This window comes from Lissotriton helveticus, chromosome 7 (assembly GCF_964261635.1).
Source record: "Lissotriton helveticus chromosome 7, aLisHel1.1, whole genome shotgun sequence".
Classification (NCBI taxonomy): Eukaryota; Metazoa; Chordata; class Amphibia; order Caudata; family Salamandridae; genus Lissotriton; species Lissotriton helveticus.
Genome location: NC_136068.1, coordinates 113,917,209 through 113,939,414, shown reverse-complemented (window position 1 = coordinate 113,939,414; position 22,206 = coordinate 113,917,209). Strand labels below are relative to the sequence as shown.

Sequence of the window (22,206 nt, the reverse complement as noted above, 5' to 3'; positions counted from 1 at the left end):
AATAAAACAGTAATCTGTGCTTGATCGATACGCCACAGAAACAAAAGATGTGATGAATGGCAAGTGCTGCCTAATTAGAAGGCAGCAAAGAAGAGTGACAATGATGCTAATGAGTGGTAAGCAATTGGGGGGGTCCAATCCCATATTTGAACACAAGAGTCTCACAAGCGAGAGCACATCCGATAGCTCACAAAGGTAAGTCTTCAAGAGTGTTTTTATTTTTTAAATTAGGATTCACTTGACATTTTATTTGTATGCTCGCCCTAGCCCCCAAATTCTTTGGCTTGCCCACCTCAATACCCTAAAAAGTCTCACAGGTGGCCTCCATGCACTAGTTCATTGCTTGGTACCCTACTGCCCACCTTATCAATCCGTACTCGTCTCGAACTGTAACCTGGATAACTGCTAGTGCAGACTTACTAAGGAAACACTCAACGCCCACACATACACCAACTCAACCGCATACACCTAAGTGCATCAAATCAAATTAATTGGTGCCACCACGTTCTACCTATAATGGAACAAAATGTGCGAGGCATATATTGCCATTTATCATCATGTGGCAAACGATTTACACACTCTCTGGCAAGACTGGTTTGGGACTTTTGAATCAATTTGGCACTAAGCAAAGCTAATCAGTCTGTACTTCATACGTGCCCCATGGGGCGAAAAGGAAATGGTGTATGCCAAGCGCTATGCAATGAAAAGTCAGCAAAGAAGAGGGACAATGACGACAACTAATAGTAAGCTATTAACAGTACCAAGTCCATTACTAAACTCAAGTCTTGCAAGCATGAGAGCATGCTCTTGCAGGCGCGACCTAAAAATAGTCGAATTAAGAATCTAGGCTACCATTCCTATTCCTTCACCTGCAGAACACACAAAACCCTTTCAGTCACTTGCTTACCTTTCCCCAGTCGGGCTTAAGCTCCACAGTCTTGGACCCATCATCCAAAGCCTTTTGGAACTCCCTCTTCTTCGCGTAAGCCGCAGACCGATTGCTATACAACACATGATTCTTTGGGTCCAGTTTGATTGCTTCGGAATAGCATTTCACAGCTTCTTCGAAGTTGCCAGCACTCAAGGCTTTGTTGCCTTTTTCCTTTAATTCGTTTGCCTGCAAGGAAATGCAGAAATACATAGAATGAAACCAAAGCATAGCAGAAACAGCAATTGAAATAATGAGCTTGCAAGTTTAGACTCTAGGACCCAAAATTGCTAACAAGCAATTAGAAAAGCCATGTCACGTTTTCAAAACGAACACTTATGCATTTTACAATTTCTTGAAAAACTGTAAGGTACATGAAAAATACAATGTCGTCGCACACCTGCATGGGTTAACTCCCCAACGCAAAGTATAAAAAAAAAAAATTGAACCATTGGGTCTATATTATGCAGCGTTGAAGTAATGAGATTATTGGAAACAATTGCCCATTTATTTGAGCAGATTACAAAAAAAAAAAACTACGAACTTGACAAAGGAACCACCCCTATCTTGCCTAATATATATGAACATTAATCGAAAAGAGGGCTGCTCCTTAAGGGTGCGCACATCCAACTGCGGCTCCGCCATTGGCTTCGCTCTTCTGTCGCACAAGATTACTAATTGTCAAAGATCCTCAATTTCCAGCAGGTAAATTGTTACCTCAGTAAAGAAAGAGGTTGTTGAGATGAACAGCTAGCATGAATTCTGCAGCAAGGAAGCGTTAGTCATCACCATGCATGACTCATCCGCACTAGAACCATAACACATCCGCGCTAAATCACCACCTCGGCAAACTGCTCTCGACTTCAAGTACCGCACGTATACTTAAAGCTTTCTTACGTGCAAGGGAACAATAGATTAAACAGTATGCATCAACTTTCTTGCCAGATGTAAAGAAATTACTGCTGTGAAAGTCAAATTTAGCAAGAACCACTGTTTGAAATTGGCATGCTTGAAAAGTAGATGCAGCCAAACTCTAAATAATATTCGAAACTAATCATAAATGGAACTTATATAGGGCTTACTACCCCATAACGCGGGAACTCTAGATCACAGTTAAATTGTATAATGTGCTTTATTATTTTTCCTTGTGAATTAGTTGTAAATTTGTGCTCATAAATTCGTGTGTGTTTAAGTAATTGTATTTATATAGCGCTTACTACACCTGACAGGCGATGAAGAGCCTTCGGTGAGCAGCGCACTACCTAAAGGTGGATAAGAGCTGGATTAGTAGGGGGAAATGTAAATTGTTATTTAAAGTGGAAGACAGGAGAGTCTGTTAGTTTAAGGATTAGGGTGGAGGATACATAAAGGAGGGAAGAGTTTTGAGAACAGATAGAATTATGGGCATGGTTTATGAAAAAGAAGTAGCGTTGTTATTGTATTGGACATGTGAATCTGTTGGTTGGCCAAATGGGCTAAAAAGGAGGGGTGTGGGGAGCTTGAAAAAGATGTTTGGAAGGTCATGGTAGTTAGGAAGGTTTCCCCAATTGCACTGATGTGCTGCACGACAACTGAGCCCCAGAAATACCACTGCTAATTACTTTTGTAATCGCCTGCCCTCCTCTTTAGTCTATCAACCGTTTATGCTGCCACTCAAGTAATAGGTTCTTAAACCCCTCTATACATACAACCATAAGCACACAGAAGCAGCAACAGTGGCTTGGTTTGATATACACACGTATCTTGTGGTGTAACAAACAAAATATCCGCTTTCATATAGAATGTATCTCTTCAAAACACAAATCATAGTTCAATGTAAAAAAGTAACGGAAAGCGCCAAAAACATTTTTTTTTAAAGCAGAGGATTCAGGGCTGCCAGAGAAGATGGTAGTCACATGAGATTATGAGGGCAGTACAAAAAAAGAGATGCGACAGGGGTCACAGATTTACGTGTGTTCAGTGCACGCACGTTTGCCTCTTACATGCACCAGTGCCAGCAGTAAACAAACACCAAAGGGCACCTAAGTAGAGCAACTAACAAACACAGATATCTGTTCATACGGGCACAAATGCCAAACAAAACAAAGGTATGCATACGTACGACAAAGGTGCACTCTGGTTTATGAGTAATCTTAAATGGTATATCCATCTGGAGGCACTTAAAATGAGGGCATCTGCCTCGGTGAAGGGACTAAAAAGATTTAACAGTACTTATGGAGAAAATTCAGATCAGCCCGTCATAAAAGCCTATTTAGCAATGGTCCCCCCCGAATTTTTGTACGGGGCAGAAGTGCTTTATTTAAGTGAGAAAAAAGGCTGGGATAAAGAAGAAGGAAATATCTTAAAAAACGTACTCTCACTGCCAAAATCCTCTATGATACAAGCGGCAAGACTTGAGTTGGGAATTACCTCTTGGGCGGTAACTGCCTGTATGGCACTAATTCGCTTTTGGCAGCGCCCAGGGTCTGAAGAGCACCAAAAAATTTCCCAGTGGTGTAAAAGTGAAATTGTCACTAGTGAGCTGTCCTGGGCGAAACAGACCAGAGCCACACTAAGAGAAGAATATGGAGAGTTGGGTTTAAAATGATGTCCGCAACTAAGTTCCCCAAGCATAGATAAGAAAGAATTAAGAACACTGGGAGCTGAGACTTCCTGCAGAAATGATAGAGAGTACCTCTTGCGGAAAGTTTCAGTGTCGCATAGGACTCTGGCTTGGGAATCTAACAAACAGTACCCCTATTTAGATAGATTGCCAAGCTTACACTTAAGACGGGAGGTACTAAAAGTGTGAATGGCGATAAACCCCTGCTACGGGAATACTGAGATAAAAAATTTTATGTTGAATAGTAATGGTACCTGTACTTGTGCGTTAGGTAATCATTGCCATATCGTGCACATTTTATTAGATTGTACGAAGTTTTTAGATTCTCGGAAAGAGATTTTATGTCCAATATTTAAAACAGATATGATCAGAAATAGGATGCAAGCTGTTAGCATTCTAGTTGAGATGACGAACCTAGACATTGCTTGTGCTATTGGGAAATTTATGAACAAGGTCAGGGTGTTCCTCATGTGTACAGAATAAAAAAATATTTTTGGAAGGATCGGGAGGGAGATGAAAGAACTGCCTGACCGAACTACTCATAGGTGGACCCTTGTATCTTGTATGAAGGAAATGTGTATTTTATGATATGTATTTATACCATGTTTTAATAGGATCCTGGCTATATTTTATTAGTATTTTATGTATAAGGTACACTTTTATGGTTGTAACTAACTAAATAAAGTTTTCTTACTGACTGAAAAAGGTGCACGAAAATCTATGCACATAGATAGACGACGGGATCCATTTATCCTTGGAGTTAAATAGTACTTAAAGAAGACAAAGGAACCCTACATGCCGATGCCATCCTTGCCGTCTAAGATTCGTCACCTGCTGGTATTAACTATAGTCCATCTAGCATGGCACGTATATCCATGACCAATCTAATCACAGACTTGGCACTGCAATACAGTGGCTGTTTCTCCATATTACACACAAATAAAACTGGGTTGCAACAGTGGTCCACAGACCAAATACTGTGCATTCGTTCCTCTCACACATCTCGATTTGTGCTCGAGTCCAATCGAAGCAAACAACTCCCAAAATACAGATTTTTTATTTTTTTTTTTAAAGAGTTGTAACTAAAAAGCACTATATGGTGTATGGTCAACAGGGTGACTTTTCCCTGCAAAAACATACTTGGTCTTTATTACATTGTTAATTTGGCCTTTTCTTTTTCTCATTTCCTAGTGACACACCAAGTCATGCTGTCTACTTGGATCTCAAACTTTGATTTACCTGGTATTTAAACTTGCTTTGAATAAAATATGATGCCTGTTTCAAAATAAATACATTCTAAAGTAATTATTAAAGCAACACTGGCAACGTCAATTGGCCGGGCCATTGGAACAATGGTATTGGCTATGATCAAAGCATGTTTCCTAAGCTAAGGGTACAGTTTAAAAAAAAAGCAACAAGTCTGACATCTTTGCATTGTAAACTAATGATAGGTTACAACAAGCATTGGCAACGCCAATATGTCTGTCCTAAGCAAGAGGAACAATAGTTACTTACCTGTAAACAGGTGGTTCTCCAGTATTGGTGTCTTTCATAGATTCACATGCCTGAATCATTCCCCGTCGTCGGGAGTAGGAGTCCCACGGTATATAAAAAAGCAATAAAATGCCATAAAATATATAGCAAATATCAGAAATACCAAACCAGGAAGTAAGTAGCACCAGCTACAGCAGAAAAAACTTCCATACTCGTGACTATCCAAGTCATTATGTGTTAGTCCAAACTGCAGCCAATCAGGCGACAGCACCCACCAGAATGCTCTCCCCAGAGGCTCAGGCTCTCAGATTTTCTCGCACAGGAGTGAAGTCCCATGCTAACCGAGAGAGTCTCTGGGGGAAGGCGGGCGGGTTGCATGTGAATCTATGAAAGACACCAATACTGGAGAACCACCTGTTTACAGGTAAGTAACTATTGTTCTTCTCCAGTATTAGGGGTGTCTTTCATAGATTCACATGCCTGAATCAGAATAGTAAGCAGTACTCACAGCATAACGCTCGTAGACGTCAGAATGTCATATGCATATAAATATATACAGTAGACATGCATAACAGTAATCATCAACTTCTGAGCAAACGTCTAAAGAGCATAAATGAGGAGGTGGAAACGGAGGCTCACCTTATTTGAAAAGATTGCGAAGCACTGCTCTTCCAACCGAAGCATCTGCGTCGTCTGCTGAATCTAGACAGTAGTGTCTAGTAAAGGTGTGCCTGCTAGACCACGTGGCAGCTCTGCAGATCTGTCGAAGTGGCACACCAGCAAAAAGGGCGGTGGAAGAGCTAACCGCCCTAGTAGAATGTGCTCTTGGCAATGCTGGTAAGGGTCTACCAGCCTGTTGATGACAAAGTCCAATCGTAGAGGAGACCCATCTAGCAATGGTCTGTTTTGAAACTGCACAACCCCGGCGTTGCCGTCCATAAGCCACAAACAGTTGGTCTGTCTTGCGGATGGCAGAAGTTCTGGAGAGATAGAATTTAAGACATCTTCTAATGTCTAAAGAATGTAGCGCCCTTTCAGCCGCAGACTGTGGGTCTGGAAAGAATGTTTTGAGGACAACCGGTTCATTCAGATGAAAGTCCAGAGGCACTTTAGGCATGTACGTTGGATTAGTTCTCAATACCACTGAGTCCGTGGTGAACTGAATGAAAGGTGCTTTAGATGTAAACGCTTGAATATCACTGACCCTCCTAGCCGATGTTAAGGCTAGTAACAACGATACTTTCCATGTCAGAAATTTCAGGTCCACCTTATGGATTGGTTCAAAAGGGTGACGCATGAGCTGAGATAGTACGATATTCAGATGCCATGCCGGAGGAGGTTTCCGGACCGGCGGAAACATGTGAAATAACCCCTTGAAAAATTGTTGTATGATCCTTACAGAGAATAAAGAGTTTGATCCATCTTGGCGAAATCTAGAGATGGCTGCTAAGAAGACTTTAAGCGTAGAATGTGCCAAACCCAATCTGGCCAGATGTAGAAAGAAAGGAAGGATTTGCTCTGGTTTTGCATGAATGGGATGCAGATCATTAGATTGGCACCATGTACAGAAACGTTTCCACTTAAGTTGGTAAGTCTTGATTGTGGATGGAGCCCTGGCTTTCGCCAGCACCTCCTGGCAATCTTGTGGAATATTTAGGTGTGCAAATTCCATGTGCTGAGGAGCCAAGCTGACAATTTGAGCGAGTTCGGGTCCGGATGGTATACCCTGCCCTGATGGGTGGATAGAAGATTCGGAATGCGTGGAAGTTGGATAGGGTTGCATTCCGAGAGCAGGAGTAGTTCGGTGAACCAGTATTGCCTGGGCCATCGAGGAGCGATCAGGATCAACCGGCATGGCTGCTTCTTCATCTTCCTGATTACTTTCGGGATCAGAGGTATCGGTGGAAAGGCGTACGCGAATATTTGATTCCAATTCAGCGAAAGGGCATCCCCACACGAGTCCCTGTGGGGAACCCAGCTTGCCAAGTATGGGCATTTCCGGTTCTGGTATGTCGCAAACAAGTCCAAGTCCGGATGCCCCCACATTTGAAAGATGCGCTGTAGAGATGGTAGATGTAGTTCCCACTCGTGAGTGCAGCCCCCGGACCTGCTGAGAGAGTCCGCCAATACATTTGCGATTCCCGGAACATGGACCGCTGACAGATGGATATTGTGAGTCAGGGCCCAACTCCATATCTCTTGTGCTTGTTGCGACAACCGGGCTGATTTTGTGCCGCCCTGCTTGTTCAGATAATGCATGCAGGTGGTGTTGTCGGTCCGTATTAAGACTGAGGCACCTTGTAGAGTTGCTCGAAAGGGCTAGAAATATGGCCTGTAACTCTAGCCTGTTTATGTGCCATCTCATTTGGATCTGGTTCCATTTCCCGCTGACCGTCATGCCTTGGAGGTGCGCACCCCAGCCTGTCATTGATGCATCGGTCGTTACTATGAACCTGGGCACTTCCGCGAGGAAGGAGCATCCCACTTGCAAGTTGGATCGGTGGTCCACCATTGTATCGCTCGTCGCATTCGCGGGGTAATCTGAATGATATCCTCGAAGGATCCTGATACTTGGATCCACTGGCGACTGAGCTCTTCTTGTAAGGGCGTCATCCGAAAACGACAGTTGGGGGTGAGAAGAATGCAGGAAGAAAGCATCCCGAGGAAGGACTTGAACATGCGTACTGAAACGCACTTTTTTAGTAACAGTGCCGCAGCGAGTCGGTGGATCTTGTCCAGCCTGTCCTCTGAGATGAATACTTGGGCGAGCTTGGTGTCCAGTGTTGCTCCCAAGAAATTCTTTCTGGCTGCTGGCGTGAGGTGAGACTTTTCGAAGTTTATTGAGAAACCTAGGTTCTGCATCAGCGACAGAGTTCTTTGAACGTGATCTTGTGCCATGTCGAAAGAACTGGCCTTGATAAGGCAATCGTCCAGGTATGGATATATTTGAATCGATTGCAACCGAAGATGGGCCGCTACTGGGGCCAACATCTTCGTAAACACTCTGGGAGCTGACCGCAGTCCAAATGGAAGGACTTTGAACTGGAAGTCCCTGCCAGCCACTCTGAACCTCAGAAACTTCCGATGTCGTGGAAAAATCGGTATGTGGAAGTATGCATCCTGAAGGTCGAGTGTTGCCATAAACTCTCCCGCCGAAAGAAATTGGAGGGTTTCCTGAAGTGTGAGCATCCTGAATGTTAGTTTCTTTAGGAACTTGTTTAAGGCTCGCAGGTCGAGGATGGGGCGCCATTCTCCCGACTTCTTGCGAATAAGGAAAAATCTCGAGTAGAAGCCTTTTCCTTTCTGATGAGGAGGTACTCTTTCGATTGCTCCTTTCCTGATCATTGTGTTGATCTGGATGAATAGCTCCTTGAGGTGTGCTGGAGGGGGTCCTTTTGGGGGGCAATTTGGGGGAGTTTTTACAAATTCCAAAATGTGACCTCTGGCTACCACATCCAGGACCCATTTGTCTGTAGTAATTTTGGACCAATTTAAGTAATTTTGGGATATTTGTCCTCCAATTTGGTTCGGGTTGGCAAAAAGTGGTGGCAGGATGCGTACCTCATTTCTTATTGTCTCTCCCTCGATAATTAGATTTTCCTCGAGGTTGAGAGAAATTCCCTCTTTTCTGCCCATATGTTTGCTGCCGATAAGGCTGAAATCTTTGGTTTCCCTGGGCGGAAGAATAGGAGCGTTGTTGGTTGTAACCTCCTCTATTAGAGAAATTCCCTCTTCCTTTTGCCCCACGAAAGGAAGACTTCCGGTACTGCAGAGTACCCAGCGAACGTGCTGTTTCAGTATCCTTTTTTATGGCCTCCAGGGCTTCATCAACATGTTTGCCAAATAATGACTCTCCATCAAATGCCATGTCTATAATTCTGTTTTGAACCTTCTGCCTGAAGGATGTTGCCCTTAACCATCCTTGCCTCCTGAGAACAGCTGCACCCGCTAGCTGCCGAAAGCCAGTGGCAGCAACGTCCACTGCAGCGTCAATCATTTCAGAGGAGACACACTCTCCTTCTTGAAGGATTTTCTTCGCCTCAGTGCGATCTGGCTCGGGAAGCTTGTCCATGTACGGCGAGATGTCTGACCACATCTGCCTATCGTATCTCCCTAAAATGGCTAGGGAGTTTGCGGCTCTGATGGTTGTAGCTGCAATAGTAGAAACCTTTTTTCCGATAGAATCCAGGCGCCTCCCATCCTTGTCTGGTGGAACAGAGACTTGAGACGTTGGATTAGAAGATCTCTTCTGCGCTGCCTGTGCTACCACAGAGTCTGCTTTAGCTTGTCCGACAAGGCATGCTGGAGAAGAAGTTGGCGCCCTATACTTTTTATCTACTCTTGGGAGCACTGCCGGTAAGGAGTTTGGCTTGGACATGATCTTTATTCCTTCCTTCCAGATGAAATCTATAATTGGAATGGTCCAACTCTGCTTCTGTGGCGTAGATTTGAAATCATACAAGAAACAGTCTTCTTGTTTTGACTCCATGGTTATCATAAAACTCCTAGTTGCTCTATCCATGATCTTGTGGAATGAGGCAATGTCCACCGGTGGTGACTCAGATGTAGTAGGTTCTGCCGGAGAGGGCGTGTTAGCATTATAATCCTCATACTCCGACGATTCAGCCACGTTATCTAGTTCCCCTTCTTCTTGTTCTTCGTGTTCTGAGAACTCTTCTTCCCTTGGGTGAGGAGATGAAACTTCCGATGCAACCAACGTTGGACGACTATCCTCCAACGCCACAGTAGTCACTGGTTGCGTCCGCTTAGCAAGCGGAGTCTTTGCCTGAGGCATTGGTGTAGACATTACAGATTCACCAGACTCTGAAGGTGGGAAACGTCTGTAATAATCACTAAGCATGTATTGCAGATTGCAAAATAAATCTTCAGGCAATTGCATATCAGGAGCAGGCCTGTCAGCATGTGGAGTGGGCTGGGCGTCCTCCATGTCTTCCTCTACCTCCTCCTGAACTTTAATATGAAGGTCAGATGGGCTTCTAGCTGCCCCAAAATTTTCGTCCTCATAGGATCCTTCCTCATCGGAATCCAAGAGTTTGTCTGGTACCACAAGCGTTGAAGCAATAGTTTCCGTAGTAGCGCTCTTCTTTAAGAGCGTAGCCGTAATTGCAGGTGATGGTAATGAAATCCCTGCTGTATGCGCTGACCAAACTTGCAAAGTAGTGCAGCTTGATAGAGGCGGCGTCGACGGGACATCTGTATGCTGTTGAAACTGTTTTCTCGTCGACGGTATAGTCGTCGACGGGGTCGATGACGGTAGCTTCGTCGACGGTTGCTTCGTCGTCGACGAGGATCTCTTCGTCGACGAGGCCGTCGACGGTAACATCGTCGACGGGGTCGTCGACGGTGGCTTCGTCGACGTGGACTTCGCCGTCGACGGTGATTTGATCGTCGACGGGAGGGCCGTCGACGCCGAGGGCTTCGTCGACGGTACCAATTTCATCGTCGACGGGGATCCAACCGTCGACATCATAGACGTAGACGAGAGACTCGTCGACGGTACCTTGGCCGTCGTCGACGGGACAATTGTCGACGACGAGATAGGCCTGATCTTGACATGAACCAGCGTAGGCGAAGAAGCTGAAGACATGACAAGAGTAGGCTTTGGTGAGGAGAAAGTCATGGTGCAGGTAGTTGATGTGGCCACATGAGAGGAAACGCAGTCCTTTTTTGACGTTGAAATTGTCAATGGTGGCAACTGAGGAGGCGTTGTTTTTGAAGATTTCTTGGTAACTGATTTTGTCCCAGACTTCTTAGAGGGCGTAGAATCCCCTTTAGTAGGTGGGAGAGTTTTACTCGAAGTACTAGGCCCAGGAGCATCCTGAGAGGATTTAGACTTCTTAGCCACCTTAGCCCTTAGAGATGAAACTTCAGTTTCAGCCTTCCTCTTAGTAGAAAGAAATGAAGAGCCAGAGGCACAGCTTCCTACCTCAGACACAGGGTCATCCTTGTCCTTGAGTCTGTTGAGCCACAATAGCAGTCGTCCTTCTCTATCCTTGATGGTCTTAGGGGGGAAGGTCCGGCAGATTTTGCACTCCTTCACCTTATGGTCAGGATAAAGGCAATAAAGACATTTCTTGTGGGGATCTTCCTTGAAAAGTCTTGGCTTCCCACAAGAATCACAGGCCCTGAACAGGGATTCAGAAGTAGACATCTGAAAAACTTGAAGAAACAATGATGTAGAAGAAAAAACTGAGCAAAGCTCAGGGAGACTCCCTTCACACGACGTGCGGTAGAAAACCTGAGAGCCTGAGCCTCTGGGGAGAGCATTCTGGTGGGTGCTGTCGCCTGATTGGCTGCAGTTTGGACTAACACATAATGACTTGGATAGTCACGAGTATGGAAGTTTTTTCTGCTGTAGCTGGTGCTACTTACTTCCTGGTTTGGTATTTCTGATATTTGCTATATATTTTATGGCATTTTATTGCTTTTTTATATACCGTGGGACTCCTACTCCGACGACGGGGAATGATTCAGGCATGTGAATCTATGAAAGACACCCCTAATACTGGAGAACTACTGGCTATGCCAATGTCGTTTAGCCATAATGTAGAGCAGAGCGGCTGCTATGCAGCAAGGCTAAAGGTTATTGAAAAAGTGTTAAGACATAGCAAGCTTGAACTGTGCAATAGTGCCTTTTCTTCTTATGGTGGGTTGGGGTGACCAATATGGGCAACTAAGGAACAGTCCACTGTGATCACGAGAGGGGAGGTGGACAGAAAAGGGCAACAAGTAAAAAAAAAAGCTCCAAGCCACTTTTTCCCCTCAAGTGGGGCAGGGGATAAAATGGGCAACGAGTGGAAGAAACAATACATAGAATGGCGGCGTGGGGTGAAAACCCATACATTAAAGAGGGAGGACTAAATAGTAACAGACAACGGTGGCGATCGAGTGAGAAGCAAAGAAACAACACAGACAGTGGTGGGGAGAACAAGCATGAAGTAAAAGGGAGAGGGGGGAGGAAGCAATATGGGCATGGGAAAGAAGCAACATGGACTACAGGGAGTTGGACGCATGAAGCAACACGGTCGAGGGAGTGGGAGGAAAAAAAAGCAACACGGGCAGGGGAAGAAGAAAATATAAAAAATACCTCAAATCGCTGTGCGATCAGCAGGGGGATAGCAATCAAGCTGAAGCATTCAGTAATTTGGGATTGTGCCAGCCAAAAGAAGAAAAAGTGAGGCTGGGACACACTGACAAATTAGAAAGTCAGTAAATAGGTGAGAAGGAAACAAGTCAATGGTAAGCAATGGGCTGGCTACAAGCCCCATGTTGTATACAATATCTCTTGCAAGTGAAAGGGCATGCACCGTCACCAGCTAGATCTAAACAATGGTACACATTCTGCAAATAGGGGCAGTCTTGAAAGTGTAATGAAATGCTGTATCAATGTTTTGCAAGGTATGGGCGACTGCCGGCACAGACCCGCTTGTGCAGAAAACTGCCTCCGGATGGGGCCAGACTGCCCTGGAAGCCAGACCGACTCTATAGGTCAAAAGTTCAATTCCTGTCCAGGCCAATTCAGCCTTTCATCATTCCAGTGGAAGTAAACTAAGTAAAATTAGATTTCTATTAGTACAATTTGCTTTTTGTATTAAGAACACAAACTGTGGTAGGACACAATGTGTACAAAACATGTTCCTATTAGAGCTATATAAGCAACTTTCCCTCAACCTCATGTGCCCTTCTAAAGGCAACTGGCTTTTTGGAAATGGGATTTCAATATGCACCAGTAAGCATTTGAAAAACAGTAAATTTAAAAATAGCAATAATAATGTTTTGAGACCGGGGCCTCAAGACATGCGTGCCCTTGTACCATTTTTGTGATAAAATAACGCGGGATAGAGGAGTCAGGGCTACAAGTAACTGTGGGGGAAGCGAAGACAACAAGAAAGCAACCAGCAACAGGACAGGATGCAAAAAAAAATAAAAATACCCAAGCGCCATCGGAAGACAGTGCCTGAAGTCCCTTGGTCTTTGAATACCCAGCTAATGTGATGAGATAAAGACAAGAAAACATCTTTGTGGAAGAATAGTGTAGAATAAAGCTTTTGAATGAGAAGGTACGTACTGAAGCTGGACAGCCTAAAGCCAATAAAGCCAGCAAATAGGCAGCAAGAAAAAGTGAGTAACAAACCACAAAGCCAATGGCAAGTGACAGGTAGAATGAACTCCCAGGTCAACTTTCTGAAACTCCACAAGATGTCTTTCACATTACACATAGCTGCGCTGTCTGGTAGGCTTCGACCTAAGAGTGATTCTAAACTGGGTGGCATCCTGTCAGTGCAGAAGCAAGGCAGAAATACTTTTGTTGTACTTTACATTAAAAAAAAAAAGCTTTCTAAGAGGATTGCCAGTGTACACGCTTGTGAATGCAGACCGCACAGAAGGTTTGCCAAAAAATTTATTACAAAATGGCTGCCCATATATGCATACAATTCAGCTATTATAGAATGGTTTATTAATACTATGTTTATAAGAAACAAAGAGAAACCTCATTCAGAAACTGCTGCCACGGAAGGCCAGCGTATGATGCAGGGTATGGCTATCCCCAGCAGCATGTGATCCAATCTGTGCGCATTGGCACCCTGGTGGGCCATCAAAACAAGCCAAGGGAGCTGCGCACCAAGCACATTAATGAATTTAATGTTGAAGGGTTTGTTGGCTTTTGTTAAACTAATTAGACTTAACCTTTTCCACGTCCGACGTCACGGTGGGCGTGTGTGTCGGACGGCCGGGGGCTGTCCGAACTGCACACGCGTACTTTTTTTCCGCGGCGGATGAAGCGGTTATACGCATGATGTTGATGATTTGTAAGTGACATGCCTATAGCTGGAACTGTAGTACTTAATTGATTGCATGTTGGAGAAGATGACTACCACATTTCACAGGATCCCCACGTTGCAACACTCCCAAAGTAAGCACAAGAAGCTCGATTTATTTTGTCAGACTCGTTGATAGTTTAGTTTTTTTCCAAATGCATTTTACACCAATGAAAGTTAAGAGGAATGTAAAGTTGTCCTGTCTCTCAAACACACTAATATTAAGTATTGACATATGTACTTGAACAATAGGTACTTCCAGTACACACACATTTCCAGAAAGGCCTGCTCTCTCCACGTGCACAGGGAAGGAAAACACCATATACACCCATAATGCCAACATTTTGAAAGAAAAAAGAGGGACGCATTTTTTGTTTACAAAATTGCGAGTCACCCTGCTGAGACAGGTGTGTTGACACGTATGACATGGGTAGAAATGGAAGTCCATGCAAATATTCAAGCACATAGGAGTGCTATCTAGTACTGTAAGTGAGAAAATAATTTGAGAATTATCAAAAAAAAGAAAAAAAAAAAAAAAGGCATGGGCAAAAAAGTGTAACTAGGAATATTTTATTAGAGGCGCCGCCTTAGCAATAAGATACATCCTGCGTATACGATTATAATACCTTTAACAGCTTCATCCCATTTTTGATCAGGAAGAAAAATGGAAGTACTCCCATGTCAGGCTCACAACCCGACCCCTCCCCCAACCTCCACCCAGCAGATTCTTCAGTCCCATCTTTCTTATATCCAGTCTAGGACAAGCGGAAATATGCCAAAGCTAAATATCAGGAAGACAAAGATTCTTACATTTGGCCGCAGGACAGTCTGTGGAGCCCCACCATGTGGTATAGTCTGAAGGCCTATTTTTATTTTTAAAAAGAAAAAGATTTTAACAAGAGCGGCTTCCGATTTATTAAGAACTATTGATGGGCTATATACAAATTGTGGGTTATCAGTCTTCTAAGGAAATTCTTCTCTCTACAGGGTCAGGGGCTGTTACTTTAGGTTTCATAACAATCATGTCTGTTATTCGGGGCGTCCTGGCAACTACTCAGTACATCTAGGTTAGGGGTCTGTTGGGGGTGGCTGGAGGGAAGGAGCAGCAGTGGGGTGTTCTCTGCAAGTATGAGCATATCTTTTCAACTCTTGAAACTGCACACACAAATCATCTAGTGCTCTCTTTGACTTCCGTTTCAGATTTTGGAATTTGGGCGGCCATGCATTGTTAGGTTTTGCTTGTGTGTGTGAAATCCCTTGTGATAAAAAAAAATCTTAAAGGGGCTTACAGCCCACACTTACTTTCCATTTGTCTGCTTGCCACACTGTTTTCCTTGCTCTCTATTGGCTGTAGCATGCTACTTCCTGTTGTGTTCCGGTCTCCCTTTGTGTGTTTATCTTCTAAGTGGAGCCTGGACCAAGTACTCCTTCCGATGAACTTTTCATCCGCGTTTTTTCCTTTCATGGATCTACTTTTGTCCTCGAGATCAAATATGTTTGGAAACTGCATGTCATTTGTGCATCTGTACTCACAATTTAGATTATTTTTTTTAAAACACCATCTTCTTTGTTTATTGAAGCTGTGTACTTGAATTGCGTTTCAGAAACATGCTCACAGATTTCACTTGCTCACAGAATTTCTCATTTGGATTGGTTCGAATAGTGAGTCTCTGGTGTTTGCATGTAAAGCACATTTTTATGGTTACAAGGAGAGTGCATGCAGATGTTACACTGCTCACGGAATTCAGGTTTGAGTCTTAACAGTTGCATTTGTAATTACTTCTTCGTTTTAGACACCACCATAATGAATAAGATTTCTTTTCACAAATGTCATTTTTTGATACAAACGCTTGTATCAGTTTGCAACCCTGAGCTATCAATTAGCTACTTCACAGTGCTTGTTTGAGCTTGCACAAACTCTCAACCTGAATTCCCGAGCTTACAAATAAAAAATAATTCTTTATGTTATCTCGTACTTAATTTTGTGGCGCATATTTCAGTACATCAAATACAGCAAGGGTGACTGCAATAGATAGATCGCTTAATTACGATCCTCCTTAAGTTTTGGGTGTAACGTACTTGGTCTCTTAAAAACTGCTTTTGCTATTTCATCTCATTATGATGCTCTGTTTTGTAACATTTCAATTGTTTCTTTGTATAAAGATCATTTCATTGTTTAAAAGCAGGTATGGAAATGTTTTGTGCCAAACAATCTGAAACGGAAACATCATCTTTTGTCTTATCCATTTTAAAACCTAAAAAACTGCAGATTTACTGATTTTATACATCTACTGCGTTTCAATGTTTTCACCAGAAGATTTCAAATAGAAAAAATATATATATATATTTTAGCAATAAACACATGCACTGTCTATTGTAACTGTACGCCTTTATTTCTATGTAGAACTAATCTTGATTTGCTTACGTTTAGTCTTCTCCGTCCATATACATTAAATGCACTCCGTTGCCACTTTAGTAATTACTCTGAAGGACGAAGCAATTACAGACAGAGCTGCAACCATCAAGGTACAAAACCCCCATTTGAGTCTCTGCGTCACTGTAACATATGGTGATCTTGAGCACGTCACACGGTTTATAGGTCATTGTTAGAAATGGGATCCCTGGCTGGCCAGGGCTTTCGCCAAAGTCAGTCAGAGACCACCACTTCTAAGTCAGGGCAAGGGAGTTACACGCCAAGATAACCCCTTCTCACCCTCTAGGTAACGTGGCGCGAGCAGCAAGGCTAAACTTGGAGGCGATGTGAGTTAAGTATTTGCGCACGCACCCCAGCAACAACACCCAAAGGCCCACCACAAAGGAAACTGCAAACAAGGTTATATAAAAAAAATAGCCTTTGCATTACACCAAAACACATTAGATAAAACACACACTTTACAATGTGCCAACAGGCACGGGCAGAATTTACAGGGGATAAGTACAAGACAGGGCCACCTGGACCACTGTCAGGAATCAGCACTTTTTAGAAGTAACACTTTTAGAGATAGTACTTAAAACATGGAATGTAAAATCACTGTAGTACAAAAGAAAACAAGTTACTTACCTGTAACTACGGTTATCCAGTATTGGTATCTTTCATAGATTCACATGCCTGAATCATTCCCCGTCGTCGAGGCGGGAGTCCCACGGTAAAAATATATACAATAGCAGTGCCTAAAAATTTCTTGTAGTAGGCTGGAAAAGCCTAAAGGCCTAACTAGGCCTCAAAACTTAGCAGCCTATCTACATCATTATGTAAAAAGACCTGAAATAGTAGCCTCAGCCAATCAGCTGTCCTCACCCTCTAGAACCTTCCCAGCCCAGGCAGTTCTCCTCAGATTTTCCCAGCACAAGTGAGAATGAGTATCCATAAAACAGAACTGCCCTGCCGGGGAGGAGGGTGGGTGCATGTGAATCTATGAAAGATACTAATACTGGATAACCGTAGTTACAGGTAAGTAACTTGTTTTCTTATCCAGTATTGGGGTATCTTTCATAGATTCACATGCCTGAATCAGAGTAGCAAGCAGTGACATCATGTCTGTCGGTAGAGGAAGGTGGGAGACAAAATAAACCATATATATCCCCACACAACCAGGAAGGTAATAGAGCACAAACTTATTAACATAACATATGCATCTAAACCTTCATAAGTACATTAGATATATGACAGTTTTTGATAATGCAAAGACATTATAATGAAAAGATATGCTTTAAACAGGCAAATGAAGAATAAAAGACTGTAAAAAGTCTAACCTTATTGTAGAAGATGCTGCAGAACCGCTTCTCCAACTGCTGTATCATCATGAACTGCCGACTGCAGACAGTAATGTTTGGTAAAAGTGTGCACACTTTTCCACGTAGCAGCTCGGCAAATGTTCTCCAGCGTCACTCCAGCGAACAGGGCCGTTGACGCTGACATTGTTCTGGTAGAATGCGCTTTGACCTTTCTTGTTAAAGGTTTGTTGGCTTTGTCATGACAGAAAATAATCGTCGAAGACAACCATCTAGCTATAGTTGCTTTCGTTACAGCTTGACCCAATGTGGCTTGACCATAAGCAACAAAAAGTTGATTGGATTTGCGGATGTCCTTTGTTTTTTTAAGATAAAACTTCAGGCACCGTTTCACATCCAGAGAATGTAAAACCTTCTCCGCTGAAGTCTTAGGATCCGGGAAAAAAGTTTTGAGTTTGACCGGTTGATTGCTATGGAACTGAGTCTGTACTTTTGGAATGAATCTTGGGTTAGTTCTAAGCGTCACAAAGTCCTTAGAGAATTGTAAGAAAGGCTGTGCAATATTGAAGGCCTGTATCTCACTGACTCTGCGGGCTGAAGTGAGAGCCAGTAAGATAGCCACTTTCCAAGTTAAAAACTTTAGCTCCGCTTTGTGAATAGGTTCAAAAGGCCTTTTTAGAAGTTGAGACAGAACAATATTAAGATCCCACTCCGGGGGAGGAGGACGAACTGGTGGAAAAGCTCGAAATAGCCCCTTAAGGAATTGTTTGACCAAAGATGATGAGCATAAGGATGGTTTGTTGGAACTCTTCCTGAACCTGGATATCGCCGCCAGGTGCACTTTAATGGAAGAAAAAACGAGTCCAGCCCTGGCTAAAGACAGCAGATATGGAAGGATGTCTTCTGGAGGAGCTTGAAGTGGATGGATATTATGTTCTCCACACCATACGCAGAATCGTTTCCACTTAAGACGATATGTCTTGATGGTACTTTGCGCACGGGCCTGTGATAAGATCGCCCTGCAGTCTGAGGAGATGTTAAGATCCTTAAACTCTAGGAAGTCAGGAGCCAAGCGTGCAAGTGCAGCGATTGAGGATCCGGATGTTGGACCTGGCCTCCCTCTCTCGTCAACATGGACACTTTCGGTTTGAGACGAAGTGGAGGCTGCTGAGAGAGCAGAAGAAGTTCCTGGAACCAAAACTGTCTTGGCCAACGGGGAGCAATGAGGATGAGAGTGCAATGCTCCCTCTTCATCTTCTGCAGTACCCTTGGAATGAGCGGAATCGGAGGATAAGCGTACGCAAAGATTCCGGACCATCTCATCAAAAGGGCATTTCCCCTTGACCCCTGTTGAGGAAACCTGCTGGCATAAAACCGGCATTTGCGGTTCTGCTGCGTGGCAAACAAATCCAGCGCCGGTGTCCCCCAAGTCCGAAAGATTCTTTCTACTTGATGTTGTTCGAGCTCCCATTCGTGACAGCCCGTGAAAGCTCTGCTGAGGTTGTCGGCTAGAGAGTTGAGAGTTCTGGACTCCTTGCACATGTTCTGCTCTGTGGGATTTGCCGTGGCGTAGAGCCCACTCCCACATCTCCTGAGCCTCCAGCGACAGGGTGAGAGATTTTGTTCCTCCCCGTTTGTTGATATAGTACATGCTGGTGGTATGGTCCGTACGCACCAGCACTGACGAATTTGCAATCCTGGGAAGGAAGGCTTGCAGGGAAAGAAAAATGGCCCTCAGCTCTAGGCTGTTGATGTGTTTGTCGGTACCGACGAGGCCATCGTCCCTGGATCTGAAGGTCCTGGAGATGACCTCCCCAACCTTCCATGGAGGCGTCTGTAGTCAGGGTGAACTCTGGAATGTCTTGTAGAAAGGTGAGACCTGGTGACAAATTTGGCGCCTTTGACCACCAAAGAAGGGCTTGTTTCATTTTGGAAGTTACTTTGATGCGATCGTCGAACGATCCGTCAACTTGCCTCCACTGACAAAGTAACTCCTCCTGCAATGGTCTCATTCGGAGTCTCGCCATAGGGATGAGGCTGATTGCAGAGGAGCACATCCCTAGAAGGGAAGCAAATGTCCGAACCGAAAGTGACCTTCTTGCAAATATTTGTTTTGCCAGTTTCAACAGTTTGTTCTGCCGTTCCTGAGTCAAGAACGCCTTGCACTGGCAAGTGTTCAAGACCGCTCCCAGAAAGGTCAACTGCTGACGAGGTTGAAGCGGAGATTTGTTTGCATTGAGAGTCAGACCCAGATTCGAAAAGAGGGATAGGGAACTCCTGACCGCTTCCTTTGCGGAGCCCCTCGATGGTCCTTTTAACAGCCAGTCGTCGAGGTAAGGGAAAACTTGTATTCCCTGGGACCTCAACATTGCTGCCACTGGGGCTAAACATTTGGTGAAGATTCTGGGGGCTGATTTGAGGCCAAATGGAAGAACCTTGTACTGAAAGTGGACGCCAGCCACTTGAAACCTTAGGTATTTGCGGTGTTTTGGGTGAATAGGGATGTGGAAGTAGGCGTCTTGCAGATCCAGAGAAGCCATAAAGTCCCCTTTGTTGAGACAATTCAGAATGTCCGTCAACGTTACCATGCGAAAACTCTGTTTCTTTAGATATTTGTTTAGTTTGCGCAGATCTAGTATTGGACGCCACTCCTCTGAAGTTTTCTCTACGGGGAAGAAGCGAGAATAAAATCCTTTCCCTTTCTGAGAAAGAGGAACTCGTTCTATCGCTTTCTTGTGGAGCATCTTTAAGGCTTCTTTGAAGAGTAAGTGAAGACGAGGGGGAGGGGGACCCCTGGGCGGCGTTGTTGGTGGCTTCTGTATAAATTCCAGAGTATGTCCGATCTTGACAAGATCTAGGACCCACTGATCCGAGGTTATTGTCCGCCATTGTTGGTAAAAGGCGGAAATTTTGGCGCCCACGGGAAGGGGAGAATGAACGGCTGACGTCCGGCAAAGCTCATTGGCGCTTGTTGGAATCACGCCCTTGATTGTTTGAGCGTCGTTTCCCTCCCTGACGAGAGAAAGATCCAGAGGCAGGCTGTCTGTAAGAGCCTTGATAGTATGGCTGTTTGTATTGAGACTGGTATTGGCGGTTTTGCTGATTGGAATAGTTCCCCCTAGAGGAATAACCACGGCCTCTCGCTCCCCTAAAGGATCCCCTCTTGTATTGTAGGGTACCAAGGGATTTAGCTGTTTCTGTGTCTGTCTTTATTGCCAGCAAAGCGTCATCAATGTGTTTTCCAAAAAGTGAATCTCCATCATAAGCCATGTCCAAGATTTTTGTTTGGACCTCAGGCCTGAAGGTGGTGGCCCGGAGCCAACCTTGACGCCCAAGTACTGCTGCTCCTGCCAATTGTCTGAAGTTGGTGTTCGAAATATCCAGGGCGCAATCAATGATCTCCGATGCCGCCCTTTCTCCCTCCAGTACAATCCTGCGCACCTCTGGTTGCTGATCTTCAGGGATCAATTCGAGGTATTCAGACAGATCGGACCACATCTGCCTATCGTAACGGGCCAGGATAGCTAAAGAATTAGCAGCTTTAATGGAGGCCGCTGCATTTGCAGAGAACTTCTTGCCAATGGCATCCAGCCTCCTGCCCTCCTTGTCAGGTGGAGTAGAAATGGGAACTGAAGGATTCTTGGATTTCTGTTGTGCAGCCTGGGATATGACAGAATCTGGTCGAGGGTGACCTATTAAGCAAGATGGAGTATCCGATGGTGCTCGATACTTTTTCTCTATGCGTGGAAGGACTGCAGGAATGGAAGCAGGCGTTTACATATGGAAGGAAGGCCTCAACATTATGAATTCAATAATGGGGATAGCTCTGGTAACTCTGCGATATCCCTCTTTAAAGTCATGCAAAAAGCAGTCAGATTGTTCCACTGTGACAGTCAACTCAAATCTATTTGCTGCACGTTGCATAATGTTATGAAATCCGTCGATATCCTCAGGTGGAGAATCTGAAGGGCGGGGTGCAGGCGGTGAAGGCATGGGAATGACATAATCCTCCCATGGATCTACAGGTGTATTATCTGGCAATTCGCCCTCTTCTCTGCCATCATCGTCCTCATGAGAAGAAGTATCTGTGTCATGCTTAGGTGCAGGACCAGTATCTTGTCTTGGAGACAATGATGCTCGCGGTGACGGAGGTCTTGGCAAATTAACTGGAGTTACCGGCACTACAGGTGCAATCGGTGTCGGAGGAAACCTCTGGCGATAATCGGCCAACATTGCTTGTAAATCCTGAATTAAAGTGGATGGCAATTGAGCAGTATTCTCAGATTGTTGAGGTCTGGCATGGGGTGAGTGATATGGTGTCAAGAAATCCTCATGCCCATAATGGCCTTGGTCATTATCCTCATCATCATCCTCCTGATATTTAATATTCAATTGTGACGGGTGACGCGCAACTCCAAAAGGACCCTCATGCTCTTCACTGTCATCTGACTCATCCTCCACATATGTCTCCAATAGATGTGATGGTAAGAGTGGAGAAATATGGGAATAATCTCGCCGATACGTTTTCATTTGAAAATGTGTATACTGAATTTTGGTAGGGGCAGCACTGGGCAACTGATGAGCAGCTGCCACTGCTGTCGTCGATGACG

General features: G+C 44.3%; 1 protein-coding gene across 1 annotated transcript in view; it reads right to left on the bottom strand.

Annotated features, from left to right (window-relative positions):
- STIP1 (stress induced phosphoprotein 1) overlaps positions 1–22,206 on the bottom strand; it is a 199,906-nt gene that overhangs the window by 158,232 nt on the left and 19,468 nt on the right. The window contains exon 2 of the mRNA XM_078651644.1: positions 908–1,117. Coding sequence (XP_078507770.1) covers positions 908–1,117 — 210 coding nt within the window. The remainder of the gene's footprint in view (positions 1–907; positions 1,118–22,206) is intronic.